This window comes from Anastrepha ludens, chromosome 2 (assembly GCF_028408465.1).
Source record: "Anastrepha ludens isolate Willacy chromosome 2, idAnaLude1.1, whole genome shotgun sequence".
Taxonomy (NCBI): domain Eukaryota; kingdom Metazoa; phylum Arthropoda; class Insecta; order Diptera; family Tephritidae; genus Anastrepha; species Anastrepha ludens.
In genome coordinates this window covers 30,587,687-30,614,330 of record NC_071498.1, presented here as the reverse complement: position 1 = coordinate 30,614,330, position 26,644 = coordinate 30,587,687, and the positions used below count along the sequence as shown (strand labels likewise).

The 26,644-nt window shown below is 38.6% G+C and overlaps 1 protein-coding gene across 4 annotated transcripts in view; it reads right to left on the bottom strand.

Moving 5' to 3' along the window:
- The window catches only part of LOC128867463 (D(2) dopamine receptor), a 45,289-nt gene extending 19,449 nt beyond the window's left edge, over positions 1-25,840 (bottom strand). The window contains exons 1-4 of one of the 4 annotated variants that reach the window (XM_054108676.1): positions 25,243-25,840; positions 24,852-25,180; positions 9,929-10,959; positions 834-936 (exon numbers count right to left, since the gene is read on the bottom strand). In XM_054108676.1, the coding sequence (XP_053964651.1) occupies positions 834-936; positions 9,929-10,937 (1,112 nt within the window). In that variant the 5' untranslated portion in view covers positions 10,938-10,959; positions 24,852-25,180; positions 25,243-25,840. Of the gene's footprint in view, positions 1-833; positions 937-9,928; positions 10,960-12,301; positions 12,536-24,851; positions 25,181-25,242 lie in introns of those variants that run through there. The other 3 variants (XM_054108685.1, XM_054108693.1, XM_054108703.1) reach the window with 3 other exon arrangements.
- Positions 25,841-26,644: the final 804 nt, after the last annotated feature.

Genomic DNA, 26,644 nt, shown 5'->3' with positions numbered 1-26,644 from the left:
TATTCGGTAAAAACGCTGCGAACTTATTCTCCAACCTAATAATTGAATTTTTGAATTTGAGTTTTTTTCCATATTAAAAAAGTTGTATACTAAGGTGAGCCCCGGGACGCGTGCCAGAGTCTCGGAATATTTCAAAAATGTACCAAAATTCCGGAATCAACATTTTCAGCTAATATTGGCAGCCCTAATGCATAGATGTGTATTATACAAGGTGGCGCAAAATTAATAACTCTATCGAAAAATTTATAATTTTTGCAAATGGCGTCGTACGTTACTCATATTTGACATTTGTGAACTAAACAAATATAAAGTACAAACGTAAAGTACAAACTAAAAATTTTCAATTTTTTGTTTGTTTTGGTATAAAAGTTATTCAGAAATAAAATTGGCTGATTAATTTTGCGCCACTGTGTAGCTACATCCGTACATATCAAAAATACATTAAATTGTAATTGAGTCTCCTGAGCGAAAACATGTTAAATTACAATAAATAGATGAAACACGAAATGGTTGTAGGTAATAAAAATGCCAGCAAATAAATTTTTACTTTCTTTTTGCAGTCTTTTGGGTTTTTTTTTTGGCATACGACGACGGCGGCAATAGCAGCACCGATTAGGCAACAAGACAATGACAACACCGGCGATAGCAGCACCACAGGGAGAAATTACAGCTTGCTGCCTTAGCAAGTAATCGCATGTTTACTTGAGTGTGTGTGTGTGTGTGCTTGTAATATATATGTATAGTATGTATTTTGTACTTTGTAGCATAGTGTATAATTTATATACTTTTGCTTTGTTGTCTATGTGCAATTGTTTGTAATACTTCTAAATTACCTGTCCAGACTTATGGCACACAAACTCAGTATGGAGCCGGTACAGAGGAGAACGTCCAATGAAATCCAAATATCGCAAAGGATCCAGCCGTAATGCCAGCTACCTGCCCGGAACAAGCGCGTGAGTACATAGCGACCGTTGCAGTAGAGTTGCCGAAAAAGTGACACAACCAGCAGACATCCGAATTTGTGTGTGAAAGGAAGAAAAGGTAATGTTAGTGTTTTTGCGGTATTTTGTTCAAAGAGATACGAATCTACTCCATGCTTGGACAAATTGATAAATAAACTTGCATATATGTGTACACAAACGCACACACAAACACACTCGCATACACGCCTCAATTACATGTTCACCCGAGTTTACTTGGAAAGACTTGTTACAAACAGTTAAATTAGTGCGAATGTGTCATTAGCAGATGCGACCAGCTACCAAGGTGCGTTTGAACATACAAAACAAAAACATAAAAAAACAAAAACATAAAAAAACAATTCTATACACAATCAAATAAAGTACGTACAGAACATAGCACCTAGGAACTTCGGCTTCTTGCCTTAATTGGCCTTAATCCTACTCAAGCTGTGAGTTTATTTGCTTGACCAACTGGCGATATGAGCAAATACCTACACATACATTCGTATGCATGAACGAATGCACATCGCACACACTCATCTGTATGCCTAACCAGTAAGCAAAAAGTAATGAAATATGGTATATTAAATAAGGGACCTTATTAACTCGCTGAGTGCGCTAATCTTTACCTGCGGCCGGCTCCGATCCCTGGGGACCGCCGTTACACTTTTCGTGTGACCGACACTATTAAGGTTAAAAGATAAATTCAACTTGAATGAATGTACTGAAATATACCTTTAATGAACTTCAATGAGGCCTTCTAAGCAATAATGTGGTAGGGTTTTACACATCCAACAAAGTGTAACCACATTTTCTGTTAAATTTTTGGCTTTCTTGGACCCAAATAGTCTTGAGTTTTCATTAGACCAACCAGCGCACTATTTCCGAACTTTATGGACGCCGCCTTCCTTTTTCTGTAATTTATGAATAATTTTTTCTTGCCGAAGTAGAATTTGTTCATCTGATATATATTTTTTTGTCCGGTTACTTCTTGAACGAGGAACAGGAAATTTATCGCTGATTACATTATCGCATACTTAGAAAGTGACTGCTTTCTGCAGGCCGAGGAAAAAGGTCAGAAATATCGGCGTCCCGCTCAGTGCGTTAATAAGTATTTTATACTGTGTTGGGGAATAAATTCTCAGCGTTTTTAAAAAAGATTTTTATTCAAAGAAAACACAATAATTAATCAATTATATATTCGTCGTTGCTGTTTACAACAGCATTTTCACACTTCTCGACCAATTTGTTGATTTTGTTCCGCCAAAAATCGGCTGGTCTGGTGTCAACGAAGCTGTTGAGCCAGTTTTTAAGGATCTTTTATCGAAGGTAACGCTCTTCATATGATTTGACAAGGAGCAGAAAAGATAGTAATCCGTCTGTGTTAAGTCTGGAGTCTTATTCGAGCTCTTTGAGTCCGGCTTTGAGAACTTGTGTGCAACAAAGGACCTGGCGTGTTTGTAAATGAGTATGGTTTGATCATGTCGGTAAGGTCTTTTCAGTCGAATAGTCTCATTCACGCGGTATGTAGAGCCCTTGTTGACCGTGGCATTATTTTCGAGCATTTCCCATTGCACTATAACCTCCCAGTCCCACCAAACACATATCATGATCTTCTTTGGATGAAGACTCTTGACGTATCTCCTGGAGCCATCCACTCCTTTCTTTGCTTCGTATTGAAGTTTAGGCACCATTTGTTCATCTCCCGAGACGATTCGGTACAAAAATCGCTGTTTATGACCGAGTGTTGCTTGATGTCGGGCGAGATGCTGAGAAGCAATTTGAGGCGCCTTTCTTTGTTTTTTCCGTTAAGCTCGTTAGGCACCCTGGCTTCCAATTTTTCGGTAAATCCCATGAAATGAAGGTGACTGTTCTCCTTCATCGAATTCAGAAGACATTCCGCTGCGGGACGTGTCATCGACATCAAAGTCGCCATTTTTGAACTTGGCAAACCATCTTCGTGCTGTAGACTTGCATATGACACCTTCTCCATACACGACGCAAATGTCGCGGTCTGCTTTGGCAAATTTTTGACCTCGATGAAAATCAAGTAAGAGCAGGAGTTGAAAATGTTAATTTTTCCTCCTGGGTATTTCATTTCTGAACCTCAAAACTAATAAAAAATTAAATCACTCAAAAATTCAATTAACAGAGTTTTGTAGAGCAGAAAGAGTTCTATCGAATGAATACTTGCCCTTTGCCAAACAGCTAACAAATCGTTGTAAAATAAAAGAAAATATATAACCGCTATGAACTTATTTCCAACCCAGTAAAATCTTCCTAAATCCCGAAGAGCTTGTGACACGATTCCTCTAGCACATTGCCTCACAAACTCTAAACTCCAAAAACTTCCAAAGCCACTTTACTTGTTACTGCAACATATCGAATTCTTTTTCTAACAAAGCCCGCAGATGCTCAATAAGATTAAGATCCGGCGAGCTGTTTTGAAGCATTTTACTAAAGCCGAGATCGTTAGGATGTGTGTTTTGGATCGGTATCTTATTGGAACCAAAACGTTCTTGATAAGCTACAATTTTCGGCACTCTGTTCCAAATTACTTTTTAAAATGTTCAAACATCCCTATTTATCCATCGTCGGTTCAATAAATTCGAACAGATCCATACCACTTGCCGCTGTGCAACTCCAACATGATCGAGTTTGACTGTACCAATAAAATTTTGTATCTCAAGAGCAGTGCTTGATTTGCGCCTAACAATTTGACGGTATCTTATCTCAAAAATACAATATTTACTTTGGTTTCAATAAATGACTGATCTTCAACACTCTAGAGGCTTTTTTATACTCGTATAATTATTAGTAAATTCAATGCCCTTTCTTCTGTTCGCAAGTGAAATAAACGGTTTTCTTAGAGCGACTCTACCTGATATCCAGCTTTATGTAAACCTTTCCAAGTAGTTTCCGCTTTTAAAAACCCTTTTTTAATTATCATATTTAGTCTACGTTTTCAACAATTTTTGATGATGTAACTCGAGGGTTAACCTTTTCCATATTGATTACCCTGTGCACTTCTCGAACCGATAGTGTTCTTGGACGTCCAAAACCTTAGATTTTAATATGCCGGTTTGCTTGAAATCGTTTTCTACGCGTGAAAGCTTCGCCAGAATTTCGGAACGCATTTGCATCTTTCCAAAATTTTATAATAATTTTTCTTCTGATACACTAATTTCTTTTTGGTTGCCATGCTTTCAAATTATTACCACTTTTAAATAAATGTACAACTGAGTTAGCTCTGGGCTGGGCATTGAACCACTCCAATTCTTGTAAGATTGAGTTATAAGTAAAAAAGTAATTTCTGACGAAAAGTAGTTAGTGATGGGAGTAAACTCAATTTATTCGGTTCCGATGGCAAACAGAAAATATGGCAGGGCGCAAAGCGAATGAAGAGCTGCAACCGAAAAACTTCATTCCAACGCATGGCGGAGGCTTGGTGGTGGTGAGGGGTTGTATGTCAGTGAGTGGCGCAAGTAAATTGCAGTTTGTGGAATTAACTATGGACCGTTAGGTTTCTTTAAACATTCTCAAAAGCTGTTTGAAAAAAAAAAAAACAGCAAATAAATTAAGTCTGAGTGGCGGATGGTATTTCCCACTGGACAACGAACCGAAGCACACATCTCATATAGTAAATTGAAAGGTTGCTTTATAATATTTCAAAACAGCTCCATTCGCCATCCCAATCACCGGACTTCACTCTATACAACGAACTAGAACGCCGGCTATGCAAAAGAGCTTATGGCAACAAGCACGAACTGAATGGTCTGAAACGTGAATACATAGAACCAAATAACATCCGAAGCCACGGAGAAACTAACGGGTGATTTTTTAGCTATTATCTTTTTAATCAGTTGGTTTAAACAGCTGACGCACGTTTCGTATTTTGTTTCATTGTCAAACATCTTCAGTTTGGTCTCTAATTTAACCATAAATCGTCTTACAAACGAACAACGCTTGCAAATCATTGAATTTTATTATAAAAATGCGTGTTCTGTTAAGAAAGTTTATCGCGCGCTTCTTCCATTTTATGGTCAGTTTAATCGACCCACTGAAGCGGCTATTCGAGCTATTGTGACTAAATTTAGAACCAAATTTACATTATTGGACATCAAACCACCAACACGCTTACGTAGAGTGCGAACTGAAGAAAATATCGCAGCTGTATCGGCCAGTGTTAATGATGACCATCAATTATCGATTCGTCGCCGTTCGCAGCAATTGGGCCTCTGTTACTCAACAACGTGCAAAATTTTGCGAAAGGATTTAGGTGTGAAGCCTTTCAAAATACAGCTGGTGCAAGAATTGAAGCCGAACGACCTACCGCATCGCAGAATTTTTGGTGAATGGGCTCTTGGAAAGTTGGCCGAAGATCCACTTTTTTATCGAAAAATTGTGTTCAGCGACGAAGCTCATTTTTGGATCAATGGGTACGTAAATCAGCAGAATTGTCGATTTTGTAGTGAAGATCAGCCAGAATAATTGCAAGAGCTACTAATGTATCCAGAAAATGTTCACAGTTTGGTGCGGTTTATGGGATGGAGGTATCATTGGACCGTACTTCTTCAAAGATGCTGCGAATCGTAACGTAACTGTGAATGGTGAGCGCTACCATGAAATGATATCCAACTTTTTTTTGCCCAAAATGCTAGAGATTGACTCGCATGACATGTGGTTTCAGCAAGACGGTGCCACATGCCACACAGCACGCGTATCAATTGACTTGTTGAGAGGCGAGTTCGGTGAACATTTTATTTCACGTTCGGGACCTGTCAATTGGCCACCCAGATCGTGCGATATAACGCCTTTAGATTATTTTTTGTGGGGCTATGTTAAAGCTCATGTCTATTCAGACAAGCCTGCTTCAATTAACGCATTGGAAGACAACATTAAAGCATTTATATGTGAGATACCGGCCGAAACATTGGAAAGAGTATGCCAAAACTGGACTAAGCGGATGGACCATTTGAAGCGCAGTTGCGGTCAACATTTGCTTCAAACATTAAATTATATGGACTGTACTACCGATTTGAATAAAAATTTCAAAGCATTTTTCTGAATTTTACGTGTGTTTTTTTGAAAAACTTTCCTATAGCTCTTAAAAAATCACCCTTTAGTTTTTGCCCAGCTACATATTAACTAAACCACTTGCATTAATTACAATTTCCACCCTTTTCGTATGTTTGGCCAAGCTTTTTCTCCTATGTGTGGTATGCGCCTTGATATTTTCTTTAAAAGGAGGGACTTATAGTTTTAGTATGTTTTTCATGACAGAAATACACTCGGAGGTTTGCCATTGTCTACTGGCAGGCAAACGCCATTAGAAAAAAAAAAAAAAATTTTCCTATCGAACCTCTGCACTTCTGAACAGTAGTCACTCACCAACACATTCAGCTATGGCAGCCATCGCTGTTTATCTACGATTTTTTTTTTACTGGGTATTCATATGTGAGCCACATTGAGCTTAATTGCTGCACTCAAACTACAGCAAAAACGACCACTCCTAGAAGCTGCCAGGTCACTTACACAATGAGGGCCGAATTGCAAATTTAATAAAGCTAAGTCGAATGTCGCATCCATTCAAATTTGTTGAACTTTTTTTATATTATTTTTTGCTGCTTTAATTACGATTCACTGACAATTTTCGACGTTCTTTGGATTCTGTTTTCTTTTTTTATACTTAATGTCGAAAAGCATAACGTTTTTCTATGCTGGAAGTTTTCAATGAAGCTGCTAGAAGAACTAAGCACTATTTGACGAGTGCTAGTCTGGTTCTTCAATCATTTCGCTAGAATAAGAATTGGCCTCACGTGTCTGTGAAATACGAAGTTGCAACCTTATTTAATAGTTTGTATGTGAAAATTGCGAAAATATTTTTATATCACTTTTTCACTTACCATCTGGTGCGGTTGGTCAATCTAGAAAATGATACGGGTACTATGGAAATATGAATCAAAGCTTTATAAAATATTTTCGAAGGTCTTTTAATATGCAGCTGAATGTAGTAGGTTTTGATAAATTTAATAACCAAAGTCCTCTCAGTTTATGCTCTTGGTTCGCAAACCATCAGTCGGGATTTCTACGTGAACGACCTGATAAGTGGTGGCGGTACTTTGAAAGAAGTAGAAGAAATCAAGCAGCAAACACCCAGCGTATCCGGTCGAGGTAATTTCGAATTAAGCAAATGGTGTTCCATTAGCCCAGATGTTCTTCGCAGTATTCCCGACAGCTCTAAACAATTCTTGCCTAAATTTGGACTTATTGGTCCTACTTTGACCATGAGCGAAAATTCCCTTTCAGCGCACGTGGAGGGATAAGCTCGAATAGGGTCTATTTACGATCTAGGCAGACGCACTGAACATAAATAGCTACGCAAGAAAACTGATAGCCGTCTATGGGCTAAATGCTTTGCGGTCATCTGTCTGCCTTCTTTCGTCATTGAGTCGTTCGAGCGCTCACTAGCAAGACCGGTGGAACAGATCACCGAAGGGTAGATAGACGCATGAGCTAATACCCATCCTTACGACATGGTCTGGTAGGAACCATGGTGAAACAAACAACCACCTAACTTAATTCCCTTCAGAGCACGGGGTATTTCGAAAATACTTCCAAAACTGCTCAATCTACACACGGAGGGAAGAAAACGTTGATCACGTTGATCCCAATGCCTGAGCTTTAACAATGCCTCCTTTAACACCTTAAACTCGAAAAATATTATAGATTTCATAACTCGAAACGAATCTGCGCGCATGTAAAACGTATTCATAATGAATTAAGGCGCGTGGAGTTTCGTAGACGCCAACAATAACTAGCAGCCTATGAACGACTCAGTCCCGTGAAGTTATCTCTTTTTGGCAGTTCTGCGGGGAGAGTGGTGGATAGTGGAGAGTCGTTTAGTACGTAAGTGTAGCTGTGAGGTTATGTGGGTATAGCAGTACTCATGATAGTTTTCCCTTCACGAGAGTCAATGCGAAAAAAAAACTCTCGAGAAGGATGAGCTCACTGCAAAACTGCCTGGGCTACATTTCACAACGATTTCTTCGAGATGCAGCATTTATCAATCCCTCCGTCAACGCCGAGTTTTATGTATTTTGTGTTGCAAGCTTCGATGCTTGTGTTTACACTCGTTCGATAATGGGAGAATGCGCGCAATTGCATTTGCTGTGTTCCATATACATAATCGGCGCGTACACCCTTTTTGGGTGTCTGGCCGAGCTCCTCCTCCTATTTGTGGTGTGCGTCTTGTTGTTGTTCCACAAATGGAGGGACCTACAGTTTCAAGCCGACTCCGAATGGCAGATATTTTTATGAGGAGCTTTTTCATGGCAGAAATACACTCGGAGGTTTGCCATTGCCTGCCGAGGGGCGACCGCTATTAGAAAAAAGTTTTTCTTAATTTTGGTATTTCACCGAGATTCGAACCTGCGTTCTCTCTGTGAGTCACGCACCAACCCATTCGGCTACGGCGGCCGGAATTAGTGGAGGAGATATCCGAAATGGAACTTTTCAACGCTCCCTTTCATTGTTGCTCGTATTCATCGATTTTGCTATTATCGCTACCCGCCGACATTTTGTAAGTACAAATTTAGAAAAAAAATCGAAAAATTTGTTTTCAATATTTTACTCTTTTTTCATTTTTTTTTTATTCAGCTCTCGAATTTCGCATATTTTCCCACAGGATACTATCCGCGAGGTGTGCATGCTGTGAGACCTGCAATTACCTCGAGTTATTTTTGCGTCGGATGTATGGAAGATGAGGTGGAATCATCTCCGCACCTTCTCCTTAGCTGTCCTGCTCTCGTGGGGCTAAGATTTAGTCATCTTGGCTTCTACTTCTTTGCTACGCATGCTGATATAATAGACCTTGACATTAAAAATTCGATGAACTTCATCAGCAGCATAAACTGACGCAAACGCAGCACAGTCATCGTTCATAATCCACACACACTAAATCCACACTCCTAAGCACCCAACCCCTACCTCTCTGCGCCCTCTCTCATCGTCCCATCGGTCTTCCTCCACCTTACTTCCTTTACAATAGTATCACAACCACTCCTTGGGTAACCATTCTAACCTAACCTTTACTCTTTTTAATCAAAATCATTAAACAAATTTCAAGTATGCAGTTTTACAGCTCATTGAATTTTGTTGTAAAAAAATGCAAGTTTAAAGTGGCTCAGTTAACGCGTTCAGTTTTGACATTTTTTTTGCTAACGATGTTGAGTATTCTATTCCATATACAAAAAATTCGAGCATTCCTTATTTGGCATTAAATTTATAAATTATTAAACTCAAATAAGAAACAAATAAATTATCACAACTTGTCAATAGGTCAATATGCTGTGATTATGTAACGCAGTGTGCTTTATTATTGCACTCTATGCCCCCAGAAGGTATTTATATGTAAACAATTGTTGGTGCACATGGAATGCTAATTAATGGTGTATCAATACTTTTCACTTTAATTATTCACTTTTCGATCAGCGTCTGGTCATTCGGCTAACCAATTACTGTAACTGATAGTAGTGCACCCGCAACCCACAGCCCTCACTCAAACAACACCATCCAAATACACCTCTCCAACAGACAACCGCACATGAAATTGCCTGTTAATCAGTTCAAACAATTGTCTATTGTAAGCCACAGAGCCAATGAGTTCTGAATGCTCCTGTAGCCAGTCAATCACACGAAACCACAAACACAGAGTCCATCAGCAATGTCATTATTGCAACACATAAAATGTGCCCACATACCAGCACACCCGCCTCACACAAAACACTTTCACAAATGCCGAAATGCCCACATAAATTCAGAAAGCAACAAGCAACACACAGAACCACACAAACACGCGAGGCAATTGCTTTAGCGGCATACATACATACAACGATAGTAAACAATTAACAACAGAAATAACAACAATAAAGTTATACTCGTATGCAAATATCAGCGGCACTCACCCACAACATAGACCATCACAGCTGGCGGCATGACACACGTACCCACTAGCCAATCCGTGATGGCCAAATTCATGACAAAGCAATTGGTGACCGTGCGAAGACGGCGCGTGGTCAGCACAGACAGTATGACGAGTGTATTGCCGACTACCGTTACTAGGATCAGCAACACAAAAATTGCAACGACGAGCGCCTTTGGCCAAGGCAATGCAACAAGGTAAGCATCCATGGAGGACACCGCGCTAATGGTGGTTGCGGTGGTGGTGATTGTGGTGGGAGTTGTAGCAACGCTGATGTCCAACATGGATACGGTGTTTGTATTGACGGGAGTGGTCGTACCGACGCCAGCACTACTGGCGAGGGGATCATCCCCAAAAGCGATGGAATTCATTTGAATAAAAGCATTTGCGGTTGTAGCTCTGTGAAATTTTGCATTCAGCGCAGTTGCCATCGTTGCCGGCATTGCCGTGAATGCTTTTGAATTTGTGACAATTGACGCTGTTGCGGTCGACCCTGTTGCATCGTTAAACGGAATGACTTGTGTCCCTTTCGTTGCTAAGGCTGTGGTTGTGTTAACGGCGGGTGTGGTGACAGCTGTGACGGCGGTGGCGGCAGTGGTTGCGGTAGCCGTTACTGCCAAGAACTCGAAAAGTAGCGTTTGCAATCGCCGTTTACCATTTCCGTTGACGTGACATCTCCCGTTCACGCGACGTGTCTGTGTGGAAGATCTTCGTATTAGTTGGTGCACTTCTTTGCTATGCAGAGGGCATGCCAAAGAATCGGCGTCGTTCAGGTTGAAAGACCGTAAAATTGACCCGGTGAATATTGTTGCTGAGGCTGAGGACTGCTTTCTGAGTAATTCATTTGTGGAAGCTTCGGTGGTATAAATTCGGCGAATTTCAGACTTCATGCTGCTTTTCATTCTCCCCTCACGCAATTGCCATTGAATTGCGGTAAATAAATAAACTATTAACTTTTCGCTATGGTTTTGTTCTGTGCAGGCCAACCACATTCATCGCCGAGGACTACCAAATCTGTAAAGAAAAAATACAATAAAAGAGTGAATTAAAACATGGACATATCTACTTAAGTGGGATTAAATTTTAAGGTAAAGCAAAAAAATTTTACGAAAGTAGAAAAGTAAATAAAAATTGACAAATAACACAGGCCTGCGAAATTTAACTTTTTCAGTTTCTAGAATGGCTGTACTTGTTTCTTGTAGTTTTTTATGCGCTGAAAACGAATCTGACCTTCAAAATGCTCCATCACGTCAGGATTTTTGGTAAATGAAGCCTAAAAGGTCAAAAAATGGTCATTTTAGCCATTTTTGATAATTTTTTTTGGGATAGAAATTTTTTTTTTCAATTTTCGACGAAAAGGTCGCATAGTACAACTCTTTAGCTTTAAAACCCATTTTTTTAAATTATTGTACGATTTTTTAAAAAAAAGTTATGACATTTTGAAATTAACAGTTTCAGTTACGCCAATAGACGTTATACCCCACGTATACGTAACTGAAACTGTTAATTTCAAAATGTCATAACTTTTTTTTAAAAAATCGTACAATAATTTTAAAAAATGGGTTATAAAGCTAAAGAGTTTTACTATGCGACCTTTTCGTCGAAAATTGAAAAAAAAATTTTCTATCCCAAAAAAAATTATCAAAAATGGCTAAAATGGCACTTTTTTGACCTTTTAGGCTTCATTTACCAAAAATCCTGACGTGATGGAGCATTTTGAAGGTCAGATTCGTTTTCAGCGCATAAAAAACTACAAGAAACAAGTACAGCCATTCTAGAAACTCACCCTCGCAGGACTGTGTAATTGTTACAAAGTTACTTTAACCCGCCAACTATTTCCTCCCCCCGACAGAGGAGTAGTGAGTTATGAGCTTTGATACCACTAATTACAATTGTTTGGAGGATGAAGATAGTGCAGAGCATTTTCTTTGCCGCTGTCCAACTTTTGCCAGGCGTAAATGATACATTTTTGGATAGGATGTATTGAGAATGAATGAACTAGATTTTCTTTGACTTAACAAACAACTAAGATTTATAAACAAATCAGAAAAAATTTTCGGCCGTCCTCAATTCCATTCCATCCGCATACTGTTTGCATAAGTGTGAGTAGAAAAATATATGGAATCTTTAATGTTGCATACTGGCTTATTGAGAAAAAGTGGCGGGGTAGTAGTATTGGAATTTGTAGTGGCAGTCAAGCTACACTAAAAGCCCTTGCTATTGCTAACCCCCGCTGCTCTTCGAAATTAGTCGGGAAAAACTGAACAGTGTTGCAAAACACAACCAAGTTTGTCATATTTGGATGCCCGGACTTTGTGGTATTACAGGCAATGAGTTGACTGATAAACAAACATACCTGAACTTTTTCTAGGTGTCAATTCTGCATCGATTCAACTATGAATAGACGACTTCATGAGGTCTACCTATAGGAGATGTTGGTCTGAGTTGGGCTCCCGCAGAGTGGCTATGTGCTTTAGGAAAGAACCAAATAGGAAATTAGCAGTCATTCTCCTAAAACTTAGCAGGAAGAACCTGAGATTACTGTGGTCAGCATATGGCTTCTATGGGATTAATTGACGACCCAATATGCCTATCCTGTCTTGAGCATCAAAACACTGCAGAGCATTTTCTCTGTAGCCATCCAGCTATTTATAGAATCAGACTTAGGCTGCTGAGTTACGATGTACTAAGTTTGGATAAAGTTCATACTCTTCCTCTTTCGCATCCGGATTCCAAAATACTTGGGGAGGAGTGACCTCAAATTTATCTATCCTGTCTCTCTATTCTTTCTACTGTAATCTAAAAGAGAGAGAGATATTTTTTATATATTTCTATCTGCAAAGTACTCAAATAGTGGGGCGTACCGAATCATTGAATTCTCGGGTTAGCATGGGCTGCCGATGTAGCCAAATGGGTTGATGCGTGATTACCATTCGGGAGTGGGTAGGTTTGAATATCCAAATATGAAACATCAAATGATTGAAAAAGTTGTTTCTAATAACGGTTACTTCACGCTAGACATGGAAACCTCCGAGCGAATTTATGCCATTTTCTCCGAGTCGTTGACAATTCCCTTTACGTGGGCTTTGGTAAGACCGCAGAAGCGTTCTGGTCCGTGGAACTTTGCTATAGCGTCTACTTTTTCAAGGCAGTCCCCGTGTTCGTTGCTGTCACGACGAAAGCCATGAAGGTCTACACTGCTCCTGATAGTGTACCTGCAAGATCGTATTCCTTGCTCACAAGTAAACGTAACATCACTTTGATCAAAAAGTTTCCAGAATATATTCAGAAAATTCAAAATATAGTACAAATTTATTCCTCAATAGTGATATGCCAGCGTTCTATCCAGCTCCAGAAACATTTCTGGAACTCTATTTTCGGTATACCATAGCAATCAGAGCTTCCTTTCGGCTATTAAAACGCGTTCCTCGTGGTGGTTTTTTGACTCGAACAAATAGACGAAAATCGCAGGGAGCTATATGAAGTAAATTCGTAGGGTGTTAGTAGTAGAAGACTGTTTATAGTATTCGTTTCGTTCTTGGGCTGAAATTCTCGGATAATGGAAGCACTGTGGGACGGTGCGTTACTACGATGTAAAATCTCACGAGTTGTTTTCCCACAAATCCTTTCTTTTTTGGCGCGTTTCTTCACGTAAACTTCTCGAAACGCACAAATACTAGTCTTTACTAACTGTGTCATTTTCGGGCAAAAATTCGTGGCGTACAATACCGTTCTAATCCATAAACGCGAGGAGCATCGCCTTCTTCTTTTACTGAAAATGACAGTTTTTTTGCCTCTCCACTCACTCTCCTATTGTCTGGATTGCGTGTTGTACTCATAAACCCACATTTCGCCTTCAGTAAATATTCATTTGAGGAATGTGAATGTTGGGTCGTATTCAGCCTTGGAAATCTTGGAAATTATGTCTTTGGCGATTTGGTGTTCCCTTTCTTGCATGAAATTTAGTTCCTTTGGCACCAACTTTGCAGCAAATTATTAACTGCAATAACCTAAACTGATCCATAACCAATGTTGAAGTCCTCTGCCAGCTTTCTGAGGGTTTATTTGCGGATATTAATCAAGTTTTCTCTCATTTTATTGTTGATTTAATCAGTTTTCGATGTCGGTGACCTGCCACAACGTTCCTCATTCTCAATGGATTCACGATCTCTTCTGAAGCGTTCAGGCCACTCGTAAACGGGTGTTTCCTTTCGAGTATCATTACCGAAATAATTTTTCAACATTTCTAAGATTTTCGCACCATTGAATCCATTTGTAACCCAAAATTTCACCTGGCGGTTGTTCAGGGAACTTTTTGATCTAGTTGGTATCTAAAGGTCTACTTCAAGTACTCCTAAGGTGACTATAATGTACCAAGAAATCATTTTCAACTATCCATGCAACTGGCCACTAAATTGAACAAACTCATTTCCATAACAATTTTTTTTACCACCAACTCTTTCAAGATCACCGTCTATTTTTTGAACTTTTTAAAGTATATTTTAATAAAAAATCGAAAGTGTTCAACGGCTAAGAGATGAGTAATGCGCTAAAAGAAGTGCATATTAAACTTTCTAACTTAAAATATATTTGCTATATATTCTTGCTCAAGTAATGCAGTATAAATAACAAAAATTAATAATCTATGCACGATTTACGGCTCATCTTTCATTCAGAAAATGTCTTGACTGAAAGTTGTTCAACATTGTTATTATTATTCCAGGTGTCTGGAAATACCTCAGTTTTTAAGGTGTGTGCAAAGCAAATAAACACAAACAGATTTTTTTTTATATCGCACCTGGCTTTAAATAAATTGATCAAATAAATTAATATTTCTAGCAAATTATCGCCATTTATCGATCTAATTTATTTTCTCGTAATAAAACTATATAAAAGTATGTATAGGGGGCTTCAGTAGGTGCGCTTCAGCTTTTTTCCGTTAGGGAGGGCGAACGACGCAATATTTTTTATTTTTCGCTTGTCATTTGTAAACTTCATTAGTATACATTTCATCACGGAACGCTACACACTTGAGCAACGATTGTAAATCGTGCAAATTTTTTATGAAAATAATCGTTCTGTTTTTCAATTGGCGCGGGTCGATTTTGGCGCCCTGTGGCAGCCATTTTGTTTTGGTGACATCTGTCAAATCTTTTGTTTATTATTCAGTTGTTTATGCCAAATCATCATGGCAAGTTACACGATTGAACAGCACGTTCAAATGATAAAACTTTATTATCAAAATGAGTGTAAACCTTGCGCGCATTGCGCCCATTTTTCGGTAGACGTGGTGGCCCTTCCAATTTCTTATGGCCCATATTGAACCATATGGACCTAGACGACATATGGTTCCAGCAGGACGGCGCTACGTGCCACACAGCAAACGCCATTTCATTCCATTTCAACATCTACCCGCTCTTATTGAAAAACCCTTTATTATCAATAATCATCGCATCATATGAGGGTTGGTGCTAAAGGTTTTAGATTGACAGGTAAATGTAGTAATCAGTTGAATCAAAGTTGAAATTATGTTCATGAACATCAGTTCACTTTCGCATGCTTTTGAACATTTCATCTCACCAATCGAGTCGACTCGAGTTCGCATATGAACAATTGTTAAATTATGCGATATTCAACGCAAAAAAATCTTCCATGAAATATTGAATTTATGCAAGTGAAACTCGTACTAAAGCATCTTGCAAAATCACTTCATGCACAGTATCGATTTTTTCTAGAACAAGAACTGATTTTGGAAAACCTTTATGTCCTTGCCTCGTTGTGTAGCTAAGTGTAACTTCGATAGAATTTAGTAAACCGGAGAACCACGGTGGGTTGAGATGTGTCTTCGTCACAAAACGGCGAATCGCGTTGACCCACGTCGAAGTGATAGGAAATCATCACAAGAAAATGTTTGAGACCTGACCGAAACAAATGCTTCAAGTAGTTGGAAGCACCACAAATTCTGGAAGAGAGGAAATTTTTGCAAGCACCCAGATGTAATGCGTGCCAACACCAGCTAACAACAAAATATCAGGTCAGGTCATAAATTCGTGCGTTTTTTAAAGGTGGTTTTAAAATTAATAAAAAAGATGTTTAAAGTATTTGGTAATCAATAATATAATTCCCATCATCATTTACGATGTCTTCCCAACGCTTAGGTAAATTTTTAATTCCCTGCTCAAGAAATTGTTTGTCCTTGGAGCCAAAATACGCTTCGATATCCCTTTTTATAGCTTCTTTTGAGGAGTAGTTCTTGTTACTCATATGGAATTGAAGTCCACGGAAAAGGTGATAATCACAAGGTGCAATATCCGGAGAGTATGGTGAATGCGGCATTAGTTCCCATCCGAGCTCGTTCAGCTTGCCTAATGTTTGCCTTGCGGTATGAGGTCTTGCGTTGTCGTGGTGAAACAAAACTTTAAGTCTATTCACTAAAGACGGTCGAGTTTTTTAAGTGCCTCATTTAGATTTGATAACTGATGGGAATAATAATCAGCAGCTGTCGTCTGGTTTGGTTCCAGAAGTTCATAATAAACAATACTAGCCATATCCCACCAAATAGACAGGAGAATCTTCTTGGGGTGAAGGTCATTTTTAGGGGTCGGTTATGGTGTTTCATCTTTATCTAACCATTGGCGTTTGCGAACAGGATTATTGTAAAGTACCCATTTTTCATCACCAGTAACGATACGGTTCAAAAAACTTTAATTTTCAAGCCGTTGCAGCAGCTGAGAACACACATTCACTCTCTGCTGAAGGTTGGCGACGGAAAGTCTATGCGGAACCCATTTTCCCAGCTTTGAAACCTTTCCCAACTGAATCAGGTGCCTGTGACCTGTTCCACGCGATGAATTTAACCTCTGAGCTATCATATCGACTGTTAAATTTGGCTCAGCTTCCACGAGTTCGAGCAAGGCGTCGAAGTTAAAGACTTCAATACGACTAGCGCGCGGGGTATCCTCCACGTCGCAGTTACCACTTCGGAATATTGAAAACCACTTTGGCGCAGTCTTTACACTCACGGTATCCTCTCCCTGAACAGTGTTTATTTATGCAGCAGCAGTTGTTGCATTTTCACCACTTTTATAAAAAAAATACAAAATATGCCTCTTATACGCGTTCGAAGATTCCATTTTATTTTTTAACAGCACGTGCTTCTATCCGTGATTAAAATCACTTGTTGAACGCACAATACATATATCAAAGAAAATATAAATAGTTCCTTTATATTCCGCGAATAATTTTTTGTATGCAAAAATCGGACAAAAGTGAAATTATGGTTAAAATACGCATGCACTTATGGACTGACCTGATAATTGGTGCGCACACTTCTGCTAGGTGTTTGGCCGAGCTCCTCCTGCAATTTATGGTGTGGATCTTGATGTTGTCCCACAAATGGAGGGACCTACAGCTTCAAGCCAACTCCAAATGGCAGATATTTTTTATGAATAGCTTTTACATGGGAGAAAAACACTTGAAGGTTTTCCATTGTATGTCGAGAGCAACCACTATTAGAAAAACATTTCTATCAATTGGTGTTTCATAGCCACAATGAGTTTCGAGCCTGCACACTCCCGAAGGGTAGTCACGGAGCAACCCATTCGCCTACGGCGTACATCATATATGATTACTGCACTAAACATGATTACTGTACAATGTCCTTCGTTCACGTTTCCACGACAATCGGTTCTACGTTACCGAAACGACCCGGATTTTTATCCGGCCAAGGACTGCCACTCCAGCAGCATTCCCCGTATGTATATAGGTAGGGGGAATATTTATGCTGCTACAACAACAACAACTGTACAATGTCAGATTTAACAGACTCACATTGGTGTTTCCATATCTCAAAACTCAGGTAGCAACAGAGTCTAGATATGATAATCAGAGCAAAGCTGAGGGAGTTACAGCACTTTTACTGAAAAGTTAAATATATCCTTGGAATTTTTATATTCATGGGCTATAAATTTTCATACTCGAAATTGTTCTAAAAGTTTTGAAAAAAGTTTTAAATTTTATACAAATTTAATTAATTTATTTTTTAATTTAATTTTTAAATTTATACAAATTTATTTTTTTAATTTAATTTTTATTTTATAAAAAAAATTATTGAATTTATTTTTCAATTTGTACACAGTTCGAAAACTGGTTTTAAATGCTTTTTATGGGAGGGTGATTTATACTTTCATAAATTTTTTTTATTAAATAAGAAACAAAGAAATTGCCAAAGCTTCCCAATAAGTCACAGTGCTATAGTTATTTAATGCAGTATGTACGAGATGACTAATTTCTGTTATGGTTTGGTCCTTCGTTCGAAAAATTTACTATTCTCAAAGAGAAGCGCCTGTCAGTGCTTTCTAATAAAAACAAATTATGAATGCAAACAAAGTTAAGTCTTTTGATAGAGTTTTTAATATTTAAAGTTATTTATAAAAGTGAAATTAACATTGGATTTTGTATTCATTTTCTTCTTCTTCTTCTTAATTGGCGCTATAACCGCTTACGCGATTTTGGCCGAGTTTAACAAAGCGCGCCAGTCGTTTCTTTCTCGTGCTAACCGGCGCCAGTTGGACACACCAAGTGAAGCCAAGTCCTTCTCCACCTGATCTTTCCAACGCAGAGGAGGCCGCCGTCTTCCTCTGCTACCACCAGCTGGTACCGCATCGAATACTTTCAAAGCCGGAGCGTTTGTATCCATTCGGACGACATGACCCAGCCAACGTAGCCGCTGGATCTTTATTCGCTGCGCTATGTCTATGTCGTCGTAAAGCTCATACAGCTCATCGTTCCATCGTATGCGATATTCGCCGTTGCCAACGTGCAAAGGTCCAAAAATCTTACGCAGAATCTTTCTCTCGAACACTCCAAGCGTCGCTTCATCGGATGTTGTCATCGTCCAAGCTTCTGCGCCATACGTTAGGACGGGCATGATGAGAGTCTTGTAGAGTGTTAGTTTTGTTCGTCGAGAGAGGACTTTACTACTCAATTGCCTACTTAGTCCAAAGTAGCACTTGTTGGCAAGAGAGATTCTACGTTGGATTTCAAGGCTGACATTACGTGAATAAAATAAAGAGTTGTTCTTCCTACACTAATTTACAGCCGAAAAGACCCAAGAACCAGGCCATCCAACTCCTATGCAAATTCGCTCGCTGAGTCTGTTTTCTGTAATATTGTATTCGAGATATCGCCAAATAACGGGTTTTAAATGCAGAAAAAATTTGAAGTTATATGCAAAGTGGCGCAAAATTAATCACCCTATCGGAAAATTCATAATGTTTGCAAATGGCCACCCATATTTGGTACCTGTAAAGTAGAAAACTCCAGTATACAAACAGGCAAGTAATGGAGCTTAAAGGTTAAAATAAAGATTTCCATCACTCAAAATCAGTTTTTTTTATTTGCTCATTAATTTTAAATATTTGGCAATCAAACAAAAAACAATTAAATATTGGATGATTAATTATTTTTTTAAACAATAACCAAACCACCCAGATTGGCCTTTACGCGTTCCTTTGCTTGACTGTTTGTTTGCAGCAGCTGGTTACTTCACAAGTGTCGGTGCCGAAAGGTGATTAATTTTGCGCTACTTTCGGAAACTTTATTTTTAAGAAAGGGAAACAAAATTCCAAGAAATATAAAAGTTCTTCGCACGAGAGAAGAAATACCCATTACTGCATTGATCATAAGCGCTTAAGTAAAGTTTAACAAGTAGCCAACTCAGAATCGATTTTCGTGGAATCTTTATTTGGTTTTCGCAGTAACTAATTGTTTAGGGCGATAAATTTGAATAAAAAATTACATATTAACATCTTTATAAAATTTTCCAAAGAGCGCAAGAGTGCTGGTATCAAACATGAAAGATCAAGTGGCAAGAACCCTTCAAAATTGCAAGACGGGCAATAAAAATGTATTTAAAATTGTGTTTCTGTTTATTTATAACACTTAATTAGAGCAAAAAAGTAGGTAAAATTTGTGTAATCTTAAATTGGGTACTTATTTTGGTCTTTCGTTCGTCATGCGGGCACAAATTCAATTGCGTAGTCGTAATTATTTTTTATACATTTAACTATAAAAGAAAAACAAATGTAGTACTGATTTTATATACAAAAAATAATAATATAATATTAGGTGCGCAACTAAGTTCTCGAAAATACAACTTTATTCTGAAAAAATGGTTACAAGAGAATCATTGAAAGCATTGCCCATCGCTGGCTATTACTTTTTCCCATCTTTCTGGTAGATCTCGTATACCGTCGCGGTAAAACTATTCATCTTTTCAGGATTTCCACGGGTCAAGCCATTTTTTGATGTCTTCATATGACTGGATCTGCTGGTCTGGAGAATATGGCGGGTGGGAAAGGATTTCCCATTTCAGTGTTTCCAAGTAGGTTTTAACGGGTTTGGCAAGGTGAGGCCGAGCGTTTTCATGCTGTAAAATCACTTTTTCATGCCTCTCCGCGTATTGTGGCCGCTTCTCGCGCAGTGCTCGGCTCAATCGCATCAATTGACGTCGATACCGATCCCCAGTGATGCTTTCGCTTGGTTTTAACAGTTCATAATAAATAACACCAACTTTGTCCCACCAAATACATAGCATAATCTTCGCAGCATGAATATTCGGCCGAAGCGACGACTTAAAAGCATGACCGGGCAGTCCCCATGACTTTCTTTTCTTTGGATTGCTATAATGAATCCATTTTTATCACCCGCCACGATGGGATGAAGAAACCCCTTTCTTTTTTGCCGCTGGAGCATTTGTTCATAGGCGAAAAAACGATGTTCAGCATCCCTTGGTTTTAACTCATAAGGAACCCAAATCCCCTGTTTCTGAATCATTCCCAAAGCATGCAATCGCTTGGAAATGGATTGGCGGATAACTCCTGATACTGAAGCAAGCTCTTCTTGGGTTTGACACGGATCCTCATTGAGCAATGCCTCCAATTCAGCGTCTTCGAAGGTTTTTGGCTTTCCTTCACGCGGACGATCGTCAACATTAAAATCACCATCTTTGAAGCGACGGAACTAATCTCGGCACGTTGTTTCACTTAAAGCAGCATCTCCATACACTTTTTGTAGCTCCCGATGCGCTTCAGCCGCCGTTTTTTTTCGAATGAAAGAGGAAAATGAACACTTCCCGCAAATGACGATTATTCGGCATAAAATCAGGCATTTTCACAAAACCGAAAGTATATGATACCAAAACAAAATCACTAATGTGTCGAAGCAGTTTGTTTACCATATGTCTAAGCTTGGTTTATGACGTTTAAGTTATGTTAGAATCAACTAGCGCACACTGCTGGCGGCAGCTATTGACAAACAGCGGGAACCTGGTTGCGCACCTAATAATTCCTCAGTAGCTTTTGCACTTTGCGATTTTTTTATTGCCGAGGAACTCAGTTACTACCATTCAAAACACACCCAGCAGGAGATTTAATGGCTGTCAAATATTTGGTAAACTCAGAGTCGGCGAGAATTTTTTTTATTTTTGCTCCCGTAAAGACCGCCATTTTAATTTTACCATTCAATAGACGCTGCGCTGTCTTTCTATAAACCTTTAATACAAATTTTTGTTAGCTCAAGTTTTACATTAAGCGGAGTCAATGTGTTCTTTTTTCACGACAGGTTCAAATTTGAAATACTTTTTTTCTAATTGTAACAACATTTGTTTTTGGCCAATTTTTTTTTAAAGCTGCCTTTTAGGATGGGACCTCTTCAAAACACACCACAGGTAGTTAGAATAACATTTGGAGTATGAGGAGAATTAAGAGTGCGAAATTTCGAATACATGCGCATATTTTACTCAATGCCTCTAATCAAAAGTCTTGCAACATGAATTGCAAATACTAGAAGATGGCGCAAAATTAATCAGCCTATCGGAAGATTTATAATTTTTGCAAATGGCGCTGTATGTCAATCATATTTGACACTTGTGGGCCAGACAGCTGCGGTATACAAACAGACAAGCAATGGAACGCGCGAGGGTCAAACTAAGATTTCCATCACTCAAAATAATTTTTGTTATTTAGTGAAAAAGTTTTTTTTTTTCAAATATTGGATGTTTTTTCTGAGCTTGGGAACTTAAAACGGTAATACAAAATAGAAATATTTTTGGAACCAGTTTTTTTTCTATTTTTTTATTCTAATCTGCTAGATAATTTCATGACATGGCTTCGTGATATCTGGCACATATACGCCGCGACTACGAGTTACATGGTCCATTCGATTAGTCTATTTTTTGACTAATTTCTTCAATAAATTTGGAATAATAAATCTAAATTAGCCCAATCAGCAAAAATGCGCCGCAAACGTTGCTTCGATTCTTTGCCGAGCTGTATTTCTTATGCACTTCAGTCAAGGCGCTTACGAAAATTTTCCACATAGTCAAAGAACAAAGGCCTACAAATCGACAGTTTGACATCTTTTTACAACACTTCGCTCTATAAACTTCGCGAACAGATTTTTTATTTTTTTTTCTTTCAAAGTAAATTTCAACAATTTGAAATAGTTGTTCTGGCGTTAAACGATTCATGATGACTTGCTGAGCCTTAAGGAACAGAAATGCCAGCACGATATCATGCAGCTAAAAAACGCCCGTTACTTCAATTAATATACTTGGAATGGATGCTTCATAAATATTCAGAACCGTGAATTCTATTTGCCAATTTGTGTTGCGATAATAAAATTACGCTTAGATATTTTTTTGAATTTACTTATTTAAATCAGCATTTCTCTCTATTGAAACGCCCAGCTATCTGGCGGAACAGTCTTTAAACTACCATTCTATGCATGGGGTCGTCAAGAGCCTTACCTACAGAGTTCTCAATCTAATAATTCGTATAAAAATTGCTAGATTGTAGTGGCTGTAAACATTCAGTTTTATATCATAGGTTAGGTTAGGTTATGGTACCACCATCTGCACGACCAACTCACTTAGACCTTACAGATCCTTTGTGCTGCCCGGGAACCCCATTTACCTTCCTTCGAGGAACCATTTCGTAGCTCTTATGAAACGTAGAATTGATCCCAACCTCACGGCCGACAGCTCTGTAATATAATTAAAAAAGTATTTACCTAGACAACCTGCACTGATTTTAGCTAGGGCTGGACAATTGCAAAGGAAGTGTTCAACTGTGTCTTCCTCTTCCTCATCTCTGCAACTTCTGCAATATTCATGGGAGAAAACTAATAGTCTTGAGGAATGCCTGCCAAATAGCCAATGGTTAAACAAGCCACGACCTTCGAGATATTGTCTCTTGAAAGATTAAGCAATTCCTTTGTCCTTTCCAGTTTATTTGCGGCCATAGTAGCCTAGCTGTTACACATGTATCTTCATCTCTCCTTGACCTATTGCTCTCTTGGATAATGTTGTTTTTATTATTAGTTTACTCGTGGCCAAAGGTATTCCAATGGTACTTTTTGTATATCATACATAATTACAATTTTTTTCTTTAGTTAAAAACCGTTACTTGGCGATATCTCGAAAACTATATTACAAAAAAAAAATGATTTAGATTTTCGGACTCGGCGACCGACTTTACAAAGGTATTAGATGGTCTGGTTCTGGCGTATTTTTGGCTGTAAAGGCTGAACACCTCTTTTTTATTTACGTGAAATGAAAATAAAATGCTTTACTTACTTTTGTAAATAGCTTTATAAATCAAAAACTCCGCTAAAAGACTTAAGGCCTCTTTTGAAATGGTGTTTTTTAGGTGTTTCTTTAAAAGCGTGTAAAACAGAAACGAATTTTTTTTTATTTTTGTTTGAGTGTTTTATTTTTTGATCCATTGTTAAAAAATAAATTTTTTTGGCAACACGAGGTTCGTTCAAAAAGTTGTCAACCTTCAAAAAATAGTCTTCCAAAATAAGGTATGTCACTGGCGACATGGATTACGGGACTCGGATTCTGAAATCAAAAAGACAAAAAGGTTCTTATTCATATGAATGCCGTTATCGAGTGAACTACGATCTTAAAAAAAAAAAATTGACAAAATGGCGAACGTTCAAAGATGAAAAGCCGTTTTTACCCTTTTTTGCTTTAAAGGTCCGAAAACATACTAAACATTTTTTTCCGAATGATCGTAGTTCACACGATAACGAATCATTTAAATTTTATTTCATCAAAATCGATTCAGTAGAATCAGCTATATCTGTGTCCATTGTCCATGTGAAGACCATTTTTTGAAGGCTGACAACTTTTTTAACGAACCTTGTATGGCCAAAACAATTTCTTCGTTTTTTAATAATGCAACAAAAATAAAATACCGAAAGCAAAAATAAAAAAATCTTTTTTCGTTTCTGTTTTACACTCTGTTATAGAACCACCCAAAAAACACCATTTCAAATGAGGCGAGGGCCTTAAAATACTTTGTGTTCTCAGACCCCGTGGCACCAACCAATTTTAAATTTTAATTTCAAGCTGTTAAAAATCAAAATAGTAGAGTGTCTTATTGAATTTGTACAACTTTAAATTTTGACAGTCCGATAAGTTTTACAATTGATTGCTGACGCCGGGTATTAGTTTTTTAGTGGTAGAACAAATTTCCATTTATTTTTATTCGAAAGCACCGACAAGCGCTTCAAGTTGAGAATTGTAAATTTTTTTTAACGAAAGTCCAAGCAATAAATTGTATTTGTAATTGTTTTAACAAATTGTGAGTAGCGCAATAAATCTCGAACAATTTCCGATTCGATTCAAAAATATTGCACATACACATGCACATTCGAGCACGAAGAGCTCACAGTTATTGTATTGTAATAACTGCATAACGGCCAGCAGCGTAACAAATTGGCATTTCAAAGGAAAACAACACTTGAATATCGTCACAGTGCCAACAAATCGACGAAATATTGTAAACGAAAATTAATACAGCGGAAATATTTGTTATATTACAACAACAAATACGAACATTTGATTGTCAACCAGCACCCATTACGCTGCGCCCACCTTGGAATGCAATCTGCTCTGGCCGGTCGTAAACCTTAATCATTATTACGTTTCGTTCAGTTGCGACGAACTTTTCGACTAGTAACTAGAATTTACTGGTATATTTGGATGTAAATTGAAAAATATAAAATTTTTATTATTTATTTGTTGTCATGTACACTGCCTCAGTGATTTCATTGCATAACTTGGATGAAAGCGTCAATCGGTTGTCAATCCTCAAACGTTCGGGGCGTATGAGTAACGAGCCAGCCAGGTGTGTGCGGAGCGTTGATGAAACGAAAACAAACGCAGCTAAAATGAAACAAATAAACAGTACTGTAAGATCAACAAGTAAAGAAACAAACAAAAACTACCCAAAATGTCAGCGCTTGCACGGAAAACGCAAAATGTTACCATCCACCCACCCAAATACATTCACAAACGCACACACAAATCGGTGATCACAAAGCGCACCGCAGAATTTCCAAACGCTCGGTAATAGCCACTGCTGCATGCAAGCAATAAAGCCATCAAAGGCACTAAATTGAAACCATTTTCTGCTCACTGGCAAATGATTGTTGCCAAATTGGCGACTGAGTGAAATATCAACGCAATTCTAATGCAATGGCGGCGCGAAGAAGAGCAACTAAGTAGTTGTGTAGCGTGCAACATACCAACAAATGTGCGCCGTTGCCAGCGTTTATGGATGTATGTTTGTATGTGCACAATGAGCATTTGTTGACCATTCAAACAAAACATAAGGCATTTTAGCACATTTTAATTTGAATTTCCACTTTTCCACTGCACTTCACCTCCATTCACGGCACTTCTATTCACTTCACTTCACTTGTGCCCCGCACTGCGCCGGTTTTTGCGTTCGGTGCTGACGAGCAGTTGCCTTATTTCGACGAACAATAAATTTAAAATATCCAATTCATCGACTGCCGTTAGACTCTAGCACTCACCGGTTGCGTGTTCGATCCGAACTGATACCACGTCGGTCGCAAAAAATGCTCGCAAGCAGCCAAAGTCACTAGAAAGCTGCTGCTGAGATCTCAAGACTTGTTAGATGCATTGAATTGTTTGTGTTTGTGTTGTGAAGCTAATTATTCCTATTTGCTTTATTTCGCACCTTGTCTAACTGCTAGACTGATTGCTATTCTCACGTGTCGGTCGGCGCAGCCAGTGGGGCGACGCGTAAGAAACGCTGCAAAAAATTTTATACGAATCTAAGCAGTTTTAGAATATAAATAGTTTTCTAATACAAAACGAAGAAGAAGAAAAATGGGACTTTGAATTATTCGGCGAGATTGGGGATAAGATTCTTTCTTCTTGATTGACGCAATTACCGCTTAGGCGATTTTAGCCGAGTTTAACAAAGCACATCAGTTCTTTCTTTTTCGTCCTAACTGGCGTCAGTTATGCATACCAAGTGAAGCCAAGTTCTTCTCCAACTGAGAGAAGGCTTTCCTCTTTCTCTGCTACCACCAGCTGGTACCGCATCGAATATTTTCAGAGCCGGTGCGTTTGTGAGATGACCCAGCCAAAGAAGCCGCTGGATCTTTATGCGCTACATTATGTCTATGTCATGCAGCTCATTGTTCCAACGCGTACGATGCTCGCCGTCGCTAACGTACAAAGGTCCATAAATCTTGGGCAGAATCTTTTTCTCTTACACTCCAAGGGATGTTGTCACCGTCCAAGCCCCTGCGCCAGACAATACGACCCACGACCGTTCTTCATGAAAATGGCAACTAGCAGGCAATTGGGCTCCTG